This window comes from Pantherophis guttatus, chromosome 1 (genome assembly GCF_059756535.1).
Source record: "Pantherophis guttatus breed Tessera chromosome 1, ASM5975653v1, whole genome shotgun sequence".
Taxonomy (NCBI): Eukaryota; Metazoa; Chordata; class Lepidosauria; order Squamata; family Colubridae; genus Pantherophis; species Pantherophis guttatus.
This window is the reverse complement of record NC_142063.1, coordinates 1392742-1415252: the sequence shown is the minus strand read 5'-3', so window position 1 is coordinate 1415252 and position 22511 is coordinate 1392742. Positions and strand designations below refer to the sequence as shown.

Sequence of the window (22511 nt, the reverse complement as noted above, 5' to 3'; positions counted from 1 at the left end):
ACATGGAGCCCTGGTAGAACTTCAGGGTTCCCAGAGGAGAAGTTGCTTCAAGGTGTAATTATCACCATCCTATTCTCTGTGACCTCTTCTGTCACTTCTCCAGCGACTGCCTTGATGTAAACATCAGACTGAAGCAGCATGGAAGGGATCTTGCATCAGAAAAGGATAAATGCTTCAGGTCAGGCTCTTTGGTGGCACACATTTTGAGACAGGTAGGAGCTCTGCTCTTGAATGTACTTTCTCTCCTTTCCAGATGAAGCTCGGCTTGTCTCTGTCTGAATATGGAGAACCGCTGGCATTTCCATCTTGTGGGAAGCCTGGAATTCTTCTGTATCTTCTTGGTGTCCTTGTTTAGAAAGGGATTGATTCAGCCCAAGGAATGATGGACCTCCTGATTCTGCTCCTGATGCTTCTGATGCTGCCGTTGTTCCAGCCAGTCTCTGGAAAGCTTAGGAGGAAGTGCCCGATGAATTTGGAGCACCGGGATGGAAAAAATCCACCAAGCTATTACAGGCCAGGAGACCATCTCATTAGCATGGTCACCACAGCAACATTAAGCTCAAATATAACGTTGCCTTTCAACATGGCTCCTTCTACTCAGTCTGACTCGTAAGTCATTCAGGATGATGGATTTGCACTCCTTCCATTTTCAGATGTAATATTCTCCTTTTTCCCCCTCCTTATTTCACTTACTCCTATATGGAAGGACCCACCTAATTTCCTGGAAGAGACTCAAATCCAAAGATGGAGAAACAGCTAAAAGAACTCCAGATTATTTCTTCCTCCCCATCCAGCCCTGAGTTCATCTGTTTGAAAACTGACTTTTGTTTAAAGTAACTATTGAAAAGGTTGCAATTTCCTATGTCAAGCCCATCCCTCGAAGCTTTCAAGAAGAGACTGAACTGCCATCTGTTAGGAATGGTGTAGGATCTGCTTGGGGGGGGGGTAGGGGGTTGGACTAGATGATTTACAAGGTCCCTTCCAACTCTCTTAATCTGTATCTATCTATAAATGCTCATTGAATGGTTTAATTTTTGCCTCTAGTTTTGGATCAGTATTGGCTTAAAATTCAATAGGCTTGTGTGACAAAGAGAAAATACATTAAACAATATCCTGTTATTGCTTTCGATGGTGGTGTTGATAATATGAATATTTTTCCACAGGTGGGCACCTTCAGGTAGGTTATCTCCTGATAAATTTAGAATTGTCCGATTCATTTTTGCCATTCACGTGGCTAACAAGAACCCACAGCTCCTGCACAATCTCACACTTGGCTACAACATCCATGACAACTCGCTGAGCTCACTTGCCACTTCAGATGCTTTGCTGGACATGCTCTCTACTGGAGAAGCCAATGTTCCCAACTACAGCTGTGGGAAGAAGGACGGTCTTTTGACTCTTCTCGATGCAGCAAGAAGGGACATCTCCATCCAGATGTCAACTTTAGGAGGCACCTACAAAGCCTCACAGGTGTGTGTGTGTGTGTGTGTGTGTGTGTGTGTGTTTGTGTATCTGGTAAAGTGAGAGTTGGTGGGTGATCAATATCCCCACTTGCATCTTCTCCATGGAATTCAGGAGCTGTTTTTCACCATAGCCATTTGAGGTCTCATGGCTGGTGATTGGGATCCATATTGAGAAGGAGGCAGCCATCAAAGCAGCCATATCTTCTCATGACACCCTCTTCATGGCTTGGGTGGATTCTGCTGGACACTTGTAGCAAATGGGACCAAAGCTCACGAAGGGTGCATACTTGTACCATTATTATTCAGTCTAGACACGAATGACTTACCAGGACTCATAAAGGACCCTCCGGTTCACATGCCTAAGACACTAGATACATCTATTATCATCTTGTTATAAACTGAGAATGGTATTATTATTCTTATTATACCCGTAATAAAGGAGAATATTTGTAGCTCGGGGTTGACATGAGGGGTCCTTGGTCCTCTCTGAATTTGCTTGTTTTCTTGCAGATGTTTCTTTACCCAAACTAGGAAACATCATCAGTGCTAGTGATGATGATGATGATAGTTAGCACTGATGATGTTAGCCAGTTTGGGTCATGAAACGTCTGGAAGAAAACAAGCAATCTCAGAGAGCACCAAGGACTCCCTCAAGTTGGGTTCCATACGCTGTAAAGAAGACTTGGCTCCAACTCCCATAATAAGTATCTGATTCTTAATAAATCAAAGTGAAAAGTTATGAATTTTAAAAATGACATCATACCCATAGAGGGCTATTCAGTGGTGAGCCATAGAGCAAGTAACACCTTTCCTTATCTAGAGGTAGCTTTCTTGGAGACTGGATCTTTGCTCACTCCACATCAAAAGAGCCCAGAGCATGGACATAAGTGAATCTACTACTTAAATTTAAGATATCCAATTTCCTTAGCCCCATTTATTAAAGTATATAATGCCGAGATTAGAACACAATAGAATAACAGAGTTGGAGGGACCTTGAAGGTCTTCTAGTCCAACCCACTGCTTAGGCACGAAACTCTATACCATTTCAGGCAAACGGTTATCCAACCTCTTCTTAGAAACTTCCAGTGTTGGAGCATTCACAACTTCTGGAGGGAAGTGGTTCCACTGATTAATCGTTCTAACTGTCAGGAAATTTCTCCTTAGTTCTAGGTTGCTTCTCTCCCTTAGATTACCCCTAAACTCTTATATGGAGCTGTGATTTGAAGCTTTAAGACATATATCATCACTAAAATAATCACATCGTCTAAGAAGGATTTTGTGGGTGGATAAAAGTTCTTCCACCCTCAGGGCTTAATTGGGAATTTATACAACTTTTCCCCTGTCTAAAATTGGGATATACAATTTTTGATATAAAATTAAGCTGTAGAAACTGAGATTTCTAAAATTCTGTCATTTTTAACAGACAAAAGTTCCATTAAAAGGCAAGTATTTAAATGCAAAAGTGCCTTCAGGAGATATTTATTTTAGTGAGAATGTGCTGGAAATATAGAAGTCCCAATGAACTTGTCTTTCTGGAGCTCCAGAGAGAGACTAACATGTTCATCCTTTCAATCTCAATTATATAAGAAAGAAAACTTTCAAAAGCTTGGACTGCACATTATAAAAACAATGTATTGTGACCCTTATATTAAAACAACTCATTTCCTATGCTATGAGAATTCAAAAATTATATATAATACGGCACTTTAGTGGAACAAAAGAGTTCACCTAAAATCTGTGTATCTGCGTCTGATTGTGGGAAATTATAAAGGTGATACAGAAGTATGATTTTCATTCTTTATTTGTGTTCTTGTTTCCTTAATTTTTTTATTCTATGTTTATATATTGTGTTCTTAATGTTCTGTGTTTTATATTCTGTATTTTTGTAGACCTCATGACTAATCAACAATAAACTATTCTAACAAGTTCAAGAGAATGAAGTTGGAAGTATTAAAAGCTAATTTGGACTTGATCCGAACCCAAATATAAGCATTCTTCATTGTCTTTTCAGATCAGTTATCAAACTGCTTCGGAGGCTCTGAGTGATAAAAGTCAATTCCCTTTTTACCACCGGATGCTCCCCAAAGGAAGGTTCCAGTACCCAGCAATTGTCCATCTGCTTCTCCATTTCAGATGGACCTTGATTGGCCTCTTTGCTTCAGACACAGAGAACGGAGAGAATTTCATGAGGATTTTGACTCCTATGCTTGTCAGGAATGGAATTTGTGTGGTTATATCACAACGAATCTCAATGACTAGACAACCGACACTCCTCAGAGAGGCCCTCTCTAAGTGGAGACAAGTCAATGTCTTTGTTCACTTCTTAGAATATGTTTCCATTGCAGACGGAATCCTTCCTTTCCATGAAACTCTTGAAGGTTTGCCAGGACCCATTGAAGGGAAAGTCTGGATCACCACAAATTTGGGAACATATTCATTGAAAAAACACAGATGTCTCAAACATGTCCATAGTATTTGGTCTTTTACTTTTCAGAGGAAACAATGGCCAAAAGAGGATGCGTTTGAACCCTACTTCTTTGTAGATGTCCAGTATGAAGATCAGTATTTTCACTGTTCTTTTTCAAACCGTGTCTCTTCTGTCAATGGTCGGAGAAGATGCACCCAGAAAACATCAATGGAGACCCAACAGGGAAGGAACACTTTATGGATCAAAAATAACAAACATATTTACAGTATCGTTAAGAGTCTGGTGCATGCCTTGAATGTTGCATATTCCTCCAGATACAGAAGGAGAAGGAAGGAGGGCGAAGAGAGTTTGGGAGCTCCAAGGCTGCAACCATGGCAGGTATGGGACTCTGCCAAGTGTCCATTAATTAGATTAGATTAACTGAGTTGGAAGGGACCTTGTAAGTCATCTAGTCCAACCCCCTGCCCAAGCAGGAGTTCATACCCCATTTCTGACAGATGGTAGTCCAGTCTCTTCTTAAAAACCTCCAGTGTTGAAGCTCCAACTATTTCTGAAGGCAACTTCTGTTTCATTAGTTGATTGTTCTCCTTATTTCCAGGTTGAATCTCACCTTGTTCAATTTCCATCCATTATTCCTTGTCTGGCCTTCAGGTGTTTTGGAAAATGGCTTGATCCCCTCCTCTCTGTGGTAGCCCCTCAAATATTGGAAGATGTTATCATGTCTCCCCTGTCCTTCTCCTCACTAAACCAGTTATGCCCAGTTCCTGCAACGGTTCATTGTATGTTCTAGCCTCCAGTCCCCAAATCTCAGTTCTGTTTGAGAAGTCCAATGGAAAAGAACAAGAACCATCTCAATCTAATTATGCTACAAAAGTCCAACACTTTTGGCCAATCTAATTGACCAGGAGTTAATATTCCAAAGAAGCTACACCATGGTAGATAAATATTAATATTTATTAATATTTGGTATTAAACACTGCTAATTTGAAAAGGATGCATGCAGTTTTAAATAAATCCCTGTAGGTATATGGTTTGTGATTAGCATCATAGAATTTTACCTTTATATATTTAATGGAGACCTTGAGGCCATCTAGCCTAACCACTCCTTTCTGCATGGATCCCAGCTGAAATTTCTTTGGCCTATATTTGCTCAGTCTTTGCATTAAGACAAGAGGAGACTGAATTTCTCAGGTTCACTGGCTCCTCCTTTTATGACATTTTTCTTCTTATTCAGCCAGAATCTCCTCATCTTATGACTGAGTTCATTTTTCCATATCTATAAACTATGGAATATAGTGCTTAATCTTCTGTGTAACATTTTTTTAGTAATTGGAAGAGTGCGCTATCCTTTCCAACAAAGAGATTGTGTTATTTGAACATGGTGCTTCTAGAAGCATCTTCTGATTTTCAGCTGCCATAAAAATATAGTTCTTTCCCTTGTCTTTCTTCATGGCTAGAGCAGCTCCTTTCATCTCAAGACAGTTTTTCTCCACTTAATTATCACAATTCAGATCTTACGTAAGTAGCTTCCTAATCATAACCCCATGAAGTAATTTGTTAGTACTTTGCTAAATCAAGTTTTATTACTGCCATCCCTACATTTCATTAAGAAGCAGAATGACATGTCAGAATGATCTTGAGGAATGATGGGGAAGATTTCCTGGGAGCAACCAGGTAAGAGGGGCAGCCAACAGCCGAATAACAGGCAAAAAAAAGGAATTCAGAAATGATCATCCCTAACTTTTCAGGCTTGCGGTGGCTCAGTGGCTAAGACGCTGAACTTGTCAACCGAAAGGTTGGCAGTTCAGTGGTTCGAATCTGTAGTGCTGCGTAATGGGGTGAGCTCCTGTTCCTTGTCCCAGCTTCTGCCAACCTAGCAGTTTGAAAGCATGTAAAAAATGCAAGTAGAAAAATAGGGACCACCTTTGGTGGGATGGTAAAAGCATTCCGTGCGCCTTTGGCATTTAGTCATGCCGGCCATATGAACATGGAGACGTCTTCGGACAGCGCTGGCTCTTTGGCTTTGAAATAGAGATGAGCACTGACCCCTAGAGTCGGGAATGACTAGCACGTCTGTGCAAGGGGAACCTTTACCTTTACCTTTTCAGCCAATCAAAACTGATGGTGGGAGATTTGTACTTTCAGACTTGCAAAGTTCTGTTGATGTGGCTTTACAATAAGGTAGAATTAGCTCATTAGGATGTGTTTTTCCTGTCAACTATCAGAGAGAAAATTAAATTGGCAACTTTCTTCTTGACAAATCCCTGCTTTCTTGTACTCACCCTGTTGTTTTCCGGGAGTGTATACATAATCTCTTTGTTTGTTAATTTATTTGTGAGCTGTTCAAGAATGTTCCATATAATTGACAAAGTTTGTCAATATTTATTTTCTCAATCTATATTTTCTCAATATGTGGTTGACAAATGTTGCTGAACCTTTTTTAACTTTTGAAGATAGTGGTAACACTCCCCCACCCCCCGAACCAAGCATATTTGCAATTTAGACAAGTGTTGAAGAAAGATTCAAATGTTAAAAGACCACATGGGATTAAAAAGAAAGAAAGAAGGGTTCTACTTTTAAAATATGGGAATGAATTCATTCCAGTTCCACCCCTTCCTTGAGAAGAATGAATTTTGGAATTTTTCCCACTTTAAACTTTACTTGGACCAAAATGGAGACATAACAGCAGATCTGGACTTTGTATGTATTTTGATTGTCTCCGAGGAGGATCCCATCCAACTGAAACTTGGGAGTGTTGAAAGACAGAGAGTAATTATCAACCAAGATGCTCTGTCAAGGCTAAAGTCGCTTAACAAGGTAGGGAAAATATTGGAGACTTTTCTCCGGCTTCCAAAGCCCTAGAACCCATTTCATGTGGGCTAAGCCTGGTCACCAAGATGGAGAATTTAATGTGGGGAGTGGTACTCTTCTAATTTTGTTAGGTGGATTAGAAAGCTTCAGTGCTATTGACCAAGGTGTCCTTCAGATGCTCTAGTATGGAAGACTATTATCAGCTGATCCAGCCATGTCCAACATGGGACGCTGGGTGACTAAACTTTATGACATAGATCATGGCCCTTTTGTCTCCCCTCTGCAATTTAGTATCCTGCTGGGCAGAATTTTCTTTTTCATCACTGCATTGTTCTACTTATTTTTTTTTAAATCTAATAAAAGAAAAATTAATACTTGGTACTACAGGGGTTTAAGGCACCCTGTTATTAAGCTTATTAAGACCAGCTGCCTGCAATTACTGCAGGGTTCGAATCTCGCCAAGGCTCAAGGTTGACTCAGCCTTCCATCCTTTCTAAGGTAGGTGAAATGAGGACCCAGTTTGTGGGGGCAATAAGCTGACTTTGTATAAATATACAAAAGGATGAAGGCTATTGCTTAACGCACTGTAAGCCGCCCTGAGTCTTCGGAGAAGGGCGGCATATAAATCAAATTTAAAAAAATAAAAAAAATAAAATAAAAATAAACCATCTAGAATAAATTTTATTATAAATTTAAGGGATAGACCATCATCCTTGAAAATCATGGCTATAGGAAGAACGGAGGAATCCATATTAATAGGGCCATAGAATGGAATAGTATTATGGAATGGAATGGAATTCAGAATAGAATAAAGAATGGGATGGGATGGAATAGAATAGAATAGAAAAGAAAATAGAATGGAATATAGAATGGAATAGAATGGAATGGAATGGAATGGAATGGAATGGAATAGAAAATGGAATGGAATGAAATGGAATATAGAATAGAATAGAAGAAATAGGAATGGAAAAGAATTATGGAATGGAATGGAATAGGTTGTCTGTCAATGATGGGAAGTCAGGTGATATTTCATATTTATTTAACCAAAACCTAGTTACTTCCCTAAGGTTTATGTCTACCTCCGTTTTCCATGGATGGTGAGTTCTGAGGTTTTACTTTTGGCATCCCTTCTTTTCTGCTCAGTCTCTGCCTCAGTCCAAATGTGTGGAAAACTGTCATCCTGGATTTGTCAAGAGGGCTCGAGAAGGAGAGCCCATTTGCTGCTACGACTGCGTTCCTTGTCCAGAGGGGACCTTCTCCACTCAGGAAGGTGGGTGACACCAAAGAAAAAGACAGAGAATGGATTCATCCAGACTAGAGCATTTTCATGGAAGTCCAAGTTAAAAGTTTGAAGCTTGTTTATTTTCAAACTGCACAATTTCTTATCTAAGGGATGACAAACATGAAGGAGTGGCTCGGAACAGAGAGGAGGATGTGACAGATTGCGTCTCCAGTCTCCAAGAATCGTCTCAATGACGGTTATCCTGAAAGGTGCTTTTTTTTTTTCAAAAGGCAATTAGTTTTTCTTGTTTTCTTTTCTTTGAAAATGTTTCACTTCTCATCCAAGAAGCTTCTTCGGTTTTAAAGGAAACTTCTTCAAGGAAGAAAAAAACAAGATAGTCCAGTTGCCTTTTGAAAAAACGTCTTTGGGACACAACAGAATAGCAGAGTTGGAAGGGACCTTGTATTGTTTCAGAGTTTGAGCATCAAGATAAAGTTGACTGTATTTAACGTACATGAAACTGAGCAGCTGCACACAAGATGGAGTTTGGCCTGAGCCACAGTTTGTTCACATAGTTTGAGTGCTAAATGGGCCACGTGACAATCTCTTGAACCTGCTAAGTGTGAGAAGTCCTACCAATGTTTAAATGGAAGAAATTAGAATAGAATAACAGAGTTGGAAGGGACCTTGGAGGTCTTCTAGTCCAACCCCCTGCCTAGGCAGGAAACCCTACAACCACTTCAGACAAATGGTTATCCAATCTCTTCTTAAAAACTTCCAGTGTTGGAACATTTACGACTTCTGGAGGCACTGATGAATTGTTCTAACTGTCAGGAAATTTCTCCTTAGTTCTAGGTTGCTTCTCTCCTTGATTAGTTTCATGGTTTGACAACTATGACCTGGATGATTGAAGATCTCCATAGACATCATGGATGAGAAACTAAATGTTTTCAAAGAAAAAAACACACAAAAAAAGTCCAGTTGCCTTTTGGAAAAAACATCTTTGGGATTGCAATGCATTCTATATGGCTCCCCCGTTGAGGATCACCGAGAAGATTTTGCTGGTCCACAATGAGGTGGTGAGGACAGTTAGGGCTCCACCTCATGACGAATAAATTATCACTGCTCCCAGGAGTCATTCTTGATTATTTGCAGGACTAGGTTTCCCTGCCAGCAAACTAGATTCCGAAAGTTAGCCTCTCCTGAGTCCTGTATATTAAGAAGTGCCATGTGAAGGACTCAGGAAGTGTGACTAGAAAGAGTAACTGATTTATTATTTACCTGTAATAATGTAGGTTCCTATGAAGATTCTCCACATTACACAGGAAATCATCCTAGGACATCCCCCAATTTAATAAACAATTAGAAATATTATTTTTTTTAGAAAATGGTATTCTTTTTATGACCTTTCTATGGAGATGGTAAGAAATGTATCTTGTCCCATGAATGTATTTCTTTGAAGGTGAAAGGATAATATGTTAAATAATTTTTTTGGGTTTATTTGTTTTCTCAGATACAGAAAAATGCACCAAGTGTCCGGATGATAAATATCCAAATGGGGATCAAGTCCAATGTATCCCCAAATTTATAACTTTCCTGTCTTATGAAGAACATCTGGGCAACATCCTGGTGTCATTTGCTCTATTCTTTTCCCTAACCACAGGCTTTGTCTTACTCATCTTCATTAAATACCGAGAAACTCCCCTTGTCAAAGCCAACAACCGGGACCTCTCCTACATCCTCCTGGTCTCCCTCCTGCTTTGCTTCTTGTCTAATTTTCTCTTCATTGGCCAACCAAGGAAAGCCACCTGCCTTCTCCGACAGACGGTTTTCAGCATCATCTTCTCAGTGGCCATTTCTTCTCTCTTGGCCAAAACCATCACGGTGGTGCTGGCTTTCCTGGCCACAAAACCAGGAAACCGAGTGAAGAGATGGTTGGGGAAGAGCTTGGCCAACTCCATCATCCTTTCTTCTTCTGCTGTCCAATTTATCATCTGCTCCATCTGGCTGGGAGTTTCTCCCCCCTTCCCTGACTCTGACCTCCACTCCCAGCCTGGAGAGATCATCCTGCAATGCAATGAAGGGGCCGTTGTCATGTTCTACGTCACCCTCAGCTACATGGGCTTCCTGGCTGCCATCTGCTTCACGGTGGCTTTCCTGGCCAGGAACCTGCCTGGGGCCTTCAATGAAGCCAAGCTGATCACCTTCAGCATGCTGGTCTTCTGCAGTGTCTGGGTGACTTTTGTGCCCACCTACCTGAGCACCAAAGGGAAATACATGGTGGCTGTGCAGGTCTTCTCCATCTTGGCCTCCAGTGCTGGTCTGCTTGGTTGCGTCTTCATCCCCAAGTGCTACATTATTATTCTGAGGCCAGACCTGAACACAAAGGAGCAACTAACGACCAAAAGAAATTAGCTATGTGAGTCAGAAGTATTTTGACTCTTAACATGTTCCAAAAGACCAAACCAAGAAAATGGTGCGAAATGATGATCATACGTATAAAAAATACAATAGATGTTGTAAGCACAAATATCCATAAATAATAATCCTCAGGTTACTTTCCCACCCATCTGCTGTTAGTATCCTCAAGAGTTATTGCCTTAATAAAAAGAAACACAATCAGTTGTTTTGCAGTAGCAGTTTTGACAAAATGTACTGAGAAGCAAGGAGTTCAGGGTCCCAAAAGCAGAACTTTCTCTTCTATGCTTCTGTCTTGCTAAGAGGGTCTCACTCCTCCAACAACTTGGTTTTTTCACAGCTCTTCTCCCTTTTCACCTCTTGGGGGGCAAAATCCTGAAAGGACAAGATTTATCCGCTCACTCTTCTGGAAACAATGTTTGAAAAGACCTTAATGCCAGGCAGAAGAGCTAGGCAATCTAGAGCCAAGTTTTGCAGCCTGTCCCAGGTACCCACAAGGAAAGCCAATTGCATAGAACACTGAGGCTTGTTCTGTAGCTCCTTGTTCCTGATCCTTTACATCTTGCATACTGCTTTTCTTGTTGTTTAATGACCCCATAATTTCTTGTGGGGTGGAGTCAGGGCAACTGAATGGAGCTGAGTGTTTACTGGCCCTTCCTGTTGCCAATGCAGAGTTCACAGCAGATACATTCTCATTGTTATCTGGGAAGAATGTTATCTGGGAAGAGTTTGACTCTGTGACTCCTGATGACGTGGACAGGATTCTGGGGAGACTTGGTGCGGCCACATGTTTACTGGACCCATGTCCCTCCTGGTTAGTACTGGCTTCCCAGGAGGGACACGAGGCTGGCTCCATGGAAATATCAACGCTTCGCTGAGTGAGGGTTACTTCCCCGCTGCCTTGAAAGAGGCGGTGGTGAGGCCTCTCCTCAAGAAGCCTTCCCTGGACCCGGCAGTATTAGCCAGCTACCGTCTTGTCTCCAACCTTCGCTTCATGGCGAAGGTTGTTGAGAGTGTGGTCACGCGACAGTTTCCAGAATTCCTGGAGGAAACGTCTTATCTAGATCTGTTCCAGTCGGGTTTCAGGCCTGGGCACAGCACGGAAACGGCATTGGTCGCATTGGTAGATGATCTCTGGAGGGCACGGGACAGGGGTTGCTCCTCTGTTCTAGCCCTGTTAGATCTCTCAGCAGCTTTTGATACCATCGACCATGGTATCATGCTGCACCGTTTGGAGGAGTTGGGGGTGGGGGGCACCGTGTTATGGTGGTTCTCCTCCTTTCTCTCAGACCGGTCGCAGTTTGTGTTGGCAGGGGGGCAATTGTCGACCTCGAGGCCTCTCATTTGTGGAGTGCCGCAGGGATCGGTCCTCTCACCCCTTCTGTTCAACATTTATGTGAAGCCTCTGGGCGAGATCATCCGTGGCTTTGGGGTGGAGTTCCATCAGTACACTTACGACACTCAGCTGTACATCTACACCCCAGGCCACCCCAATGATGCCCTTGAAGTGATGTCCCAGTGCCTGGAGGCTGTGCAGATCTGGATGGGGAGGAACAGGCTCAAGCTCAACCCTTCCAAGACTGAGTGGCTGTGGTTCCCGGCATCCCGATATAGTCAGTTGACTCCATCACTGACTATTGGGGGTGAGTCTTTGGCCCCCACGGAGAGGGCTCGCAATCTGGGTGTCCTCCTGGATACGCAACTGTCTTTAGAGGAACATCTGACGGCGGTAGCCATGGGGATCTTTTGTCAGGTTCGCCTGATCCGCCAGTTGCGGCCCTTTCTTGATCAGGATTCCCTGTGCACAGTCACTCATGCCCTTGTTACCTCGCGCCTGGACTATTGCAACGCTCTTTACATGGGGCTCCTTTTGAGGAGCACCTGGAGGCTCCAGCTGGTCCAGAATGCGGCCGCGCAGGTAATTATGGGAGCTGCCTGGCGTTCCCACATAACACTGCTCCTGTGTGAGCTGCACTGGCTCCCAGTGGTCTTCCGGGTGCACTTCAAGGTGTTGGTCACCACCTTTAAAGCACTCCATGGCATAGGACCTAGTTATCTTCGAGACCGCCTGCTGCTACCGACTGCCTCCCACCGACCTGTGCGCTCCCACAGAGAGGGCGTCCTCGGGGTGCCATCAGCCAAACAATGTAGGCTGGTGACCCCCAGGGGGAGGGCCTTCTCTGTGGGGGCACCTACCCTCTGGAATCAGTTGCCCCCTGAGATAAGGAGAATCCATGATCTCGGTGCCTTCTGCCGTGCCCTTAAAACTTTCTTTTTCCAGCAAGCCGGGCTGGCTTAACATAACATTTTTAAAAAACATTTTTAACTGGTTTGTCATTTTAAATTGGGGCCAAATTAATATATATCCTTTTAATTGTTTTTAATGTTTGTGTTGTATGTTTTTAGCTGGCTGTACACCGCCCTGAGTCCCTCAGGAGAAGGTGCAGTATATAAATTTGAAATAAAATAAAATAAAATAATAAATAAATTGTGCCCAGAGAGAGAAATATCTGCCTCTACCTAGGATTGAACTCATAGCCTTCTGATTGCTCCACCTATAGGCCATCACAAACTGCTTTTACTTGCAAGGAATTGTCAGTGAGGTTGAAGCAACCCAAACCAGGAAATCCCTCACATCCATGGGCCATTTTGAGCAGCATCAAGTCCATGACCTGCCTGTTTTGCAAGATTGCTGTTCTTAGCTATTCCTGCTTCTCACTGAGGAGAGCTTTACCAAGACTTATTTATATGTTTTGTAACTGTTGAAGACATTTAAACGTACAGGAGGGCTGTCTAACCAGTTAGAGCCAGAAAAGTCTATCTGCAGTGTTTTCTTCTGAAGAATGTCACCACCATTGTAAGCTGGTGTGGGAAGGAGAGCCTCACTCCCATAAATCTCTGTTCTGGGAGGGATGACAATCAAACAGGGTGGAATCAAACAGAGGACCTGAAGGAAATAACAGAATAAGAGAGCTGGAAGGGACCTCGGAGGTCTTCTAGCCCAACCCCCTGCTCAGGCAGGAAACCCCATACCATTTCAGGCATATGCTTGTCTCTTCTGAAAAGCCTTCAGTGATGGAGCACTCACAGCTTCTGGAGGCAGCTCATTCCACTGACTAGAACAATTGATCAACCTACCTCCAGAGGTTGTGGGTACTCCAAAACTGGAGGTTAATCAATAATCAAGACTTTTTTCAGGGTTCATGAAACAGCAAGTTTCAGCCTCCGCCTTTACTGCTTGGCTGCCATGGTAATGGGGGCAGGGGGAGCTAGCATGGGGAAGAGTGTGCTGGAGAGAAACAAAAGTGAGACTTAAGCTACTGGGCTGCATCTTTGAAGCTGCTATCAGCTCAACAGTCGTGGCATTCCTGATTGATGATGCTGCCAGACGTTTGCTCCCACCTGACCTCTGGGAGACCTTTGGATTGGATGATTTACGATGGACAGTGGTAGGGAATGCTTTCTATCTGTAATTTTTGCGCTTTTGCCTCAGATTCTGCTTTTCCTTGGTTGCGATCATTCCAATTTTCATTAAAAGTACCTTTTTCTATAAACCATGGAGTTAGGGTCATTCTTTCTTGAACTTTAAAGGAAGCACACCTGACAGCAAGGGCTGATAGGACTCCCCCAATATTGAGAGAGGCTCAAGAAAAGGATGGTCTCATATTTCAGTTATCATACATCAAAGAAAGGCAGGAGAGGCTAATGCATAAGCAACAGACAAGATAAGCACAGATATTCATAGGGAAAGGATCTCAAGTTACTGTAAGTAATGGAGCTCAGCCTATTTCCTGTGCAGATTTTCCTTCGGAAACCAAAAAGGAGGAATAAAGCAATAAATAGGACAGTGGGGGGAAACCTCTGTCATAAATCAAGAGAAGGAGCCAGAATGCCAGACACCAAAAGAGAAAAAATTAATTTTTAATGTTATAAACCATCCGGAGTCACCAATATGTAAATTGGATAGCAATATAACTATGTTTCATAAATAAATAATAAAATCAGAGACTCTTGTGCCTCATTATATTCTCTCTACAATTCAGATTGGGCCTAAATAAAATAATGTAACATTTGGGGAAAAAGATACAGGCCAAGAGACCAGTCCCAGAGGCCAAAATGGAGAAGATCTCCACGGCCATCATGGACTTCCCTTTGGTGCTCAGGTAGGTGGGGAGGAATGAGATCCAAACACTGCAAAAGACCAGCATGCTAAAAGTGATGAACTTGGCTTCATTAAAGCTGTCTGGCAATTTTCTAGCTGAAAAAGCCACTGTAAAACTGATGAGAGCCAGGAAACCCAGATAGGCAAGGACAACATAAAACATCGAAGTTGAGCCTTCATTACATTCCAAGATGGCCTCTCCTACCAAGGAATGGAAGTCCAAGTTGGGAAATGGGGGAGAGGTTACCAGCCAGGTGGCACAAAGAAGTGCTTGGACCAGGGGACAGGCTAAGACAATGGAATTGGTCAGTGGTTTTCCTAAGAGTTTCTTAGTCCTGTTCCCTGGCTTGGTGGCCATGAAGGCCAGAACCACCATGACAGTTTTTGCCAAGACAGAGGAAATTGCAAGGGAAAAGAGAATGGCAAAGGCAGTTTGTCGGAAGAGACAGGTGAGCTTCCTGGGTTGACCAATGAAAAGAAAGGAGCAGAGGAAGCAGAGCAGGAGGGAGACCAGGAGGATGTAGGTGAGATCTCGGTTGTTGGCCTTGACAATCGGTGTATCATGATGCGTAAGGAAAATCACCAGAACTGCAGATGTGGTCACAGAGAGAAAAAGAATGAGAGATGTTAAGGAGTAGCCCAGGGGGTCTTGATAGGAAAGGAAGTGGATCTTCTTGGCAATGCAGTGGTCCTTGTCCTTGTTGGGATATTGGTCTTCTGGGCAAGGATCACAGAGAGCTGCATCTGAAATCAAGAGTCGGTGTGAATTTCATGGTGAATCAACAAAGGCAAATCATCCATCCATATTGACGATGCTGGGAATAAATTAGCCAGAAAAACAGATCTGTTCTCTGGCTCAACTTCTCTGCTTTATTCTTCAAATCCAGTCATTCAATCTTTTTCTTTAGTAGGAAACCTATAAATTTTGCCGTGAAAAAACCTGATAATAAATTGTTGAAGAGCAAGAAAAGTGGCCTTTGGGGTAGCACAGCTTAGATTCATGAATTGAGAGGGTCTGGTGAAAACTACGAATATATTGAATCATATTGTGGTGTACCAACTTCCACAATTCCTGGAGGAAACGGATTACCTAGACCCATACCAATCGGGTTTCAGGCGCGGCCACAGCACGGAAACGGCATTGGCTGCCCTGGTGAATGTTCTCTGGTGGGCCCGGGATGGAGGTTGTTCCTCCATTCTGGTGCTACTTGACCTCTCAGCAGCTTTTGATACCATCGACCATGGTATCCTACTGCGGCGGCTCTGGGGGTTGGGAGTGGGGGGCACTGTTTTACAATGGTTCTCCTCCTACCTCTCGGGCTGTATGCAGTTTGTGTGGGCGGGAGGGGTCAGAGATCCTCCCCAAGACCCCTCACTTGTGGGGTTCCACAGGGGTCGGTTCTCTCCCCCCTGCTCTTTAACATCTATAGGAAGCCGCTGGGTGAGATCATTCATAGTTTCGGGGTGAGGTATCATCAGTATGCTGATGATACCCAATTATATATCTCCCCCCGGACTAGCCCAGGGATGCCCTTTCTGTGATGTGTAAGTGCCTGGAGGCAGTGCGGGTCTGGATGGGTAGAAACAGGCACAGACTCAACCCCTCCAAGACCGAGTGGCTGTGGATTCCGGCATCTCCTGCTCTAGCTACCCCATCACTTTTGATGGGAGGGGAGTTGCTTTCTCCCTCGGAAAGGGCACGCAATCTTGGCATCCTCCTTGATTCACGGCTGTCCTTGGTGGATCATCTGATGGCCGTAACAAGGGGGGCTTTTCCACAGTTGCGACCTTTTCTAGACAGGGATGCCCTCCGTACAGTCACTCAAGCTCTCATTATCTCTTGGTTGGATTACTGCAATGCCCTCTACATGGGGCTGCCCTTGGGGTGCACCCGGAGGCTCCAGCTGGTCCAGAATGCGGCCGCGCAGGTTGTCATGGGAGCTTCTCGTTACTCCCGGGTAACACCTCTCATGTGCGAGCTGCACTGGCTGCCGGTGGCCTTCTGGATCCGTTTCAAGGTGCTGGTTCTTACTTATAAAGCCCTTCATGGCATGGGCCCGGGGTACATGCAGGACCACCTCCTACCAGCCTCCCACCGCCCAGTGCATTCACATAGAGCTGCCCTCCTCCAGGTGCCGCCGGCCAGACAATGTCGGCTGGTGACCCCCAGGATGAGGGCGTTTCCTGTGGCCGCACCGACCCTCTGGAATGGGTTACCCACCGAGCTCCGGACGGCTCCCGATCTCCGCACTTTCCACACTGGTCTGAAGACATGGCTTTTTCAGCAAATTCCCTGATCGGTTACGAGGCTTTTAATTTTGGGGATTTTAATTGGATTGGTTTTAGTATTTATTGACGATTGATGTTGTTTTTATTGTGTGAGCCACCCCGAATCCCACGGGAGAAGGACGGCATATAAATTCTAAAAATAAATAAATAAATAAATAAATAAATAAATAAATAAATAAATAAATAAATAAATAAATATAAAGCCTCCTACCAAAACTGATGCCAAAATTAATATTTTCCCATTGAATGACTTCCTTGAAGATCTACACTTGACGTGTGCTGTACCTGTCTGATTAGAAATGGTCCCTTCTGGACAAGGGTCACATTGGTAGCAGCAAACTTCCTTGCCTTCTGGAACGCTCTTCCTCTCTCCTGCATGGCACCTCTTCATGCCACACCTGGCAAAGGGCACCTTCTGGAAGAGAAATATTTGAGATGACCTAAGTAATAAACATGCTTCATTTGTCTATTTCTGCATTTCTGTCTCCATCTTTAGAGTGTCTTCAAAAGAAACGGTTTACCAGGGCCTACGAGAGGGATAAGCTCCAGGGGGAGTCAGGCCAGTGGCAATCCTGACCCTCCAGAATGGATGCTGGAGATTGGAACTGAGACCTCAAAATGAAAGGAAGGCTTATGACATGGAGCTACAGCTTTTCTAAAAGAAAGAATTGTGGGGATCCAACTGAATGGTCCATGGAAATCTTTTTTGCTTTAATGGGCTCCTGGGTTCCAAGCAGGAGTTCTTCCCAATCTTACCCCATCTTGGACTTTTCAGAAGTCAAACTGTAAATGTGTTAAACTCAAAAGCAGGTTTTTCATCAAATTCCTGAATTTTTTTCTGACTGAATAGACCCATTTCCCAATTAAAAGGAGGTTATGCTTCTCCTGGAGTGAATTAATCCTTTGCTGAATTTATAACATTTCCTTCCAACTCACCTTTGTGGCCCAGATGATCGCATCAGACTTAATGGTGAAATCTTGTCCTGGGGAAGCCGTGGAATCTATTTGTCCAACTTTCGTGGGGACAAAAGATTGATTGGGGAGGAAAAGCCAGTTGAGAAGATCAAAACGAGAAGAAACCAATCCACTTTCTGAGAAGGAGACTTCCTCTCCAGCACTGTTGTTGAACTTGATGTTCCTCAGATAGGGAAGAAGCTGAAAGGAAAGACAGCCGGATTAATTGGCTGAACACCACACATGAGACACCCTGGTTTCTATCATAATGTGATGGCCATCAGCCTAGGAGATGGGTCTATACCTGAGAAGCTAAATGAGTTCCCTTGATTTGAGATCTAAGCAATCAGAAGTAACATCAGATATTCAACTCCCTCCTTAAAATGATGACACATTCTCTTTATCATTGGACATTTGTATCATGGCTTCTTCAATTCCAATCTTACAAGGATGAGAGCTACAGACAAATATTCCAAATTACATTGTGTAGTTTTTCCTCTGTGATACTTGGCAAGCTACGTTTTTAATTTTATTTGGCCCCCCATTCTTGTAAATGACAAATGCATTTTAAGAATGATTAATTATTTGTCCTTGGTTCTCTCTGAGCCTCGTTGTTTTCTTGCAGATGTTTCATGACCTAAACTACATATATATATGTAGGTCTTTGGTTACGTAGGGAAAACCTGGCTAGAAGAAAAACACACATAAACCCTACGAAAAAGTAAGAAAATTGATACTGTACCTTTACAGGGAGGATACATAAGATATGGGTGTGGCCTACTGATGAAAACAATCGAGCTAGAAATGGATCTATTTAGGTCTCCCACCTAGCAGTTAGAGCTTGCTAGCTGTTAGAAAGGAAAAAAGCCCAGTCATTGTAAATAAGTTGGTTAAAATATTTAAAATTCTGGTTAAAATCTCAGCTTAAAATCTTCCAAAAATCCTTACAGAGCACTCTGCAAGGTCTTTAAAACCTCAGCTAAAATCCTACCAGTGACTTTAAAAGTTTTTCTTATAGCAACGTTTCGACAGGCTCACAACCCTGTCATCTTCAGGCTCTTGTTTCATTTAGAAGCGAAGGGATCTCTGTTGCGAGGTCGGAGCTGTCGCTTATCTATAGTTGCTGCTGCTGACGTATGCTGGTTAGCCTGTAACTCTGTGTGGACAGCAGTTTTTCTTCCTGCTTCCTCATCCTAGCTGTTTGGCTGCGTGTTACCGGCCCAGTTTTCTCAGATTCTCTATTATTATCTGTCTGCTGTAGAGGAGAAAGGATTCTGGTAGGCATCACAGCACCCTTGATTGTTAGTTGAGATCTCAGCCTGTCTTCTTGCTCGATCCTCTCTCTCTCCTTATTGCTAGCTACCCTCTGCAGAGCGGGAAGAATTCTGGCAGGCCTTGCAACACTGGCTGCTGGTTGCTTGTTGGAATCTCTGCCTCTCTTCTGATGTTAACACATCGAATTTCTCTCAGTGCAGGTCCCCAAATACTTGATAACCTAGAGGCGTCGTCTCATCTGTTCATATTCTGCGGCCTCTTTTCAATTTCGATGGCCTCCCTGATTATTCTTTTGTTGGGATGTTCCTCTTTCGCCACTGTTCTGATTTTATTAAAATCAATATTGTGTCCCGTGGCTTTCATGTGTTCTACCAAAGAAGAAGTTTGCTCTTCTTTCCTCACTGCATTTTTATGTTCTTCTAAACGCACACTTATTGGTCTATTTGTCTGTCCAATATAAGATTAACTGTACACACATATATACCCATGAAAATATATATATATATATATTCAGTGAGAGACTTACTAGGCAGCATAGGGCAGCATAGGGCCTGCTGGCTGCCAGAAGAAAAAAGCCCAGAATCGAGTGGATGTGACTCCACTGAGCTAGGGCTGTAGAAAGAAAAATCTTGGTTACGTAGGAGAAACCTGGCTAAAAGAAAAATATATATATATATATATATATATATATATATATATATATATATGTTTTCTGAGGTTTTCGCGGGTGTTTGTATGTAGGCCTTTGGTTATTCGGGTTTTCTCCCACGTAAGATTGGAGGTGTCTTGGCAACGTTTCGACGAAGTCTCATTCGTCATCTTCAGGCTGGTGTTTTCGGCTTCGTGCTTCTAGGAGCAATGCAATGACTTCGTCAAAACGTTGCCAAGACACCTCCAATCTTACGCGGGAGAAAACCCGAATAACCAAAGACCTACACACACACACACACACACACACACACACACACACACACACACACACATATATATATATATATGTCTTCTTAAGTTTTCGCGGGTGTGCATATGCAAAAAATTAAAATCTCGGGTGTTTTCCCGCATCATTATAAATAAGTTGGTTAAAATATTTAAAATCCTGGTTAAAATCCCAGCTTAAAATCTTCTAAATCTTCTTAAAGCAAGTGTCGAAACCTTGCTTTAAGAAAAACTTTTAAAGTCACTGGTAGGATTTTAGCTGAGGTTTTAAAGGACCTTGCAGAGTGCTCTGTAAGGAATTTTAGAAGATTTTAAGCTGGGATTTTAACCAGGATTTTAAATATTTTAACCAACTTATTTATAATGACGTGGGAAAACACCCGAGATTTTAATTTTTTGCATATATATATATATATATATGCATATTCTTTCTAGCCAGGTTTTACCTACGTAAGCTAAGTTGTTCTACAGCCCTGGTTCTGTGAAATCTCATTCACAAATTTCTGGGCCTTTTTTCTGCTGACAAACAGCAATTCTGTGTTGCTCTCTGGGAGACTCAGATAGCTATTTCTGCCTTTTAAGGCGTCATCAGTGAGCCACACCCTCTTCTCAGATATCCTCCCTGTAAAGGTACAATGTGTCTTTTTCTTTTTTGTAGGCTTTTATGTGCATATTCTTTCTAGCCAGGTTTTACCTACGTAAACTAAGTTGTTCTACAGCCCTGGTTCTGTGAAATCTCATTCACAAGTTTCTGGGCCTTTTTTCTGCTGACAAACAGCAACTCTGTGTTGCTCTCTGGGAGACTCAGATAGCTATTTCTGCCTTTTAAGGCGTCATCAGTGAGCCACACCCTCTTCTCAGATATCCTCCCTGTAAAGGTACAATGTATCCATCATTGGATGTTGGCAATCATGTTGGCAATCCAATTTTCATCAACAGCCACATGAAAAAGTGCTGCGGAGTTTTGCCCAAACTGGTCCCTTAGATTTTGAAGCCATGATGTTCTTCTTCTGCCAGGACCTCATTTGCCTTCAATCTTTCCTTGGCAGATTAAGTGAAGGATGCTGTATTTTTCTGGGTGTTGCATCACATGTCCAAAATATTCTAACTTTCGCTTTTTTAGGGTTTTGATGATTTCCCTTGGCTTTCCCAGGTGCCTTATCACCTCCTCGTTTTGTAAATTGTAAATATAAAAGACAATCATTGCTTAAAACCATTATACACTAATAATAGAGTCCCTGAGTCTGTTGTGATGAGACCAACCAATGCAGCTCAGCAAGCAAAGCGATAATGTGCCTTACCAGAAACATTCATAACTTTTCTTGCTACTACAATTTGCACCAGTTGTTTCTCGATACTCTTCAAGGGAAGGTCTCTACACGGGGCTTCCCTTGAGGAGCACCCGGAGGCTCCAACTGGTGCAGAATGCGGCCGCGTGGGGGATTATGGGAGCGAGGGGGCGCTCCCATGTGACACCTCTCCTGCGTGAGCTGCATTGGCTTCCAGTGGTCTTCTGGGTGTGCTTCAAGGTGTTGGTCACCACCTTTAAAGCGCTCCATGGCATAGGACCTGGGTATTTGTGGGACCGCCTTCTGCCGCCGATAGCCTCCCACCGACCAGTACGCTCCCACAGAGAGGGACTCCTCAGGGTGCCGTCAGCCAGGCAATGTCGGCTGGCAGCCCCCAGGGGGAGGGCCTTCTCTGTGGCAGCTCCTGCCCTCTGAAACGATTTGCCCCTGGAGATACGAAGGATATTGGATCTCCGGGTTTTTTGCCATGCCCTAAAAACTTTTCTTTTCCATCAAGCAGGGCTGGCTTGACCCCCCCTCCCTTTTAAGCCTTTTTTAGCCTTTTAAATTGTCAATTGGGTTTTAGTTTGAATGTTTTAAATTTTGGGCCACGGTTATATAATTCTTTTAAAAATTTTAATTTTTTGTATTGGTATGTGTTTTAGTTCCGGCTGTGCACCACCCTGAGTCCACTAGGAGAAGGGCGGGATATAAATTGAATAAAATAAATAAATAAATAAATAAATAAATAAATAAATAAATAAATAAATAAATAAATAAATAAATAAATATGGAACATATTGCAATAGTCCAACCAGGAGGTCTTTTGCCCAGGTATGGGTACAACTCGCACATAATCAAAGTTGTGAAAAGGCCATTCTAGCCATAACTGCCCCTGGATCTTCAAGCAGGAGTTGTGAACCCAGGAGGACCCCAAATTTCTCACAGGGTCTGTTTGGGGCAATGCAGCCGAACCCAGCACCATAGATGGTGTAGTCCTTGAACTTGAGGACTCCAAAACCCTAAGCCACTCAGCCTTGCTGGGGTTCAATTGAAATCTGATTTTCCCCATGCAGACAATCATAGCCTCCAGGCAGGAGGACATATGTTTAATATGTTATTCTAATTACTTAACCATATCACATCACAATACTGAGAAGTATGGAGAAATATTTTAATACTTTAAATTGTATTGCACCAAATCTGAAATGCAAATAGAAGGACTTTCAAACATGAACTAAAAATGATATGTCTTTGGACAGAG

General features: G+C 42.9%; 1 protein-coding gene across 1 annotated transcript; it reads left to right on the top strand.

Annotated features, from left to right (window-relative positions):
* The first annotated feature begins 382 nt into the window (after nucleotides 1–382).
* Nucleotides 383–10721, top strand: LOC132710518 (vomeronasal type-2 receptor 26-like). Its single transcript, XM_087883516.1, has 3 exons — nucleotides 383–609; nucleotides 1164–1177; nucleotides 9534–10721. Exons 1-3 carry the CDS (start codon nucleotides 383–385, stop codon nucleotides 10337–10339), a joined length of 1047 nt encoding a protein of 348 aa, XP_087739642.1. The 3' UTR covers nucleotides 10340–10721.
* Nucleotides 10722–22511: the final 11790 nt, after the last annotated feature.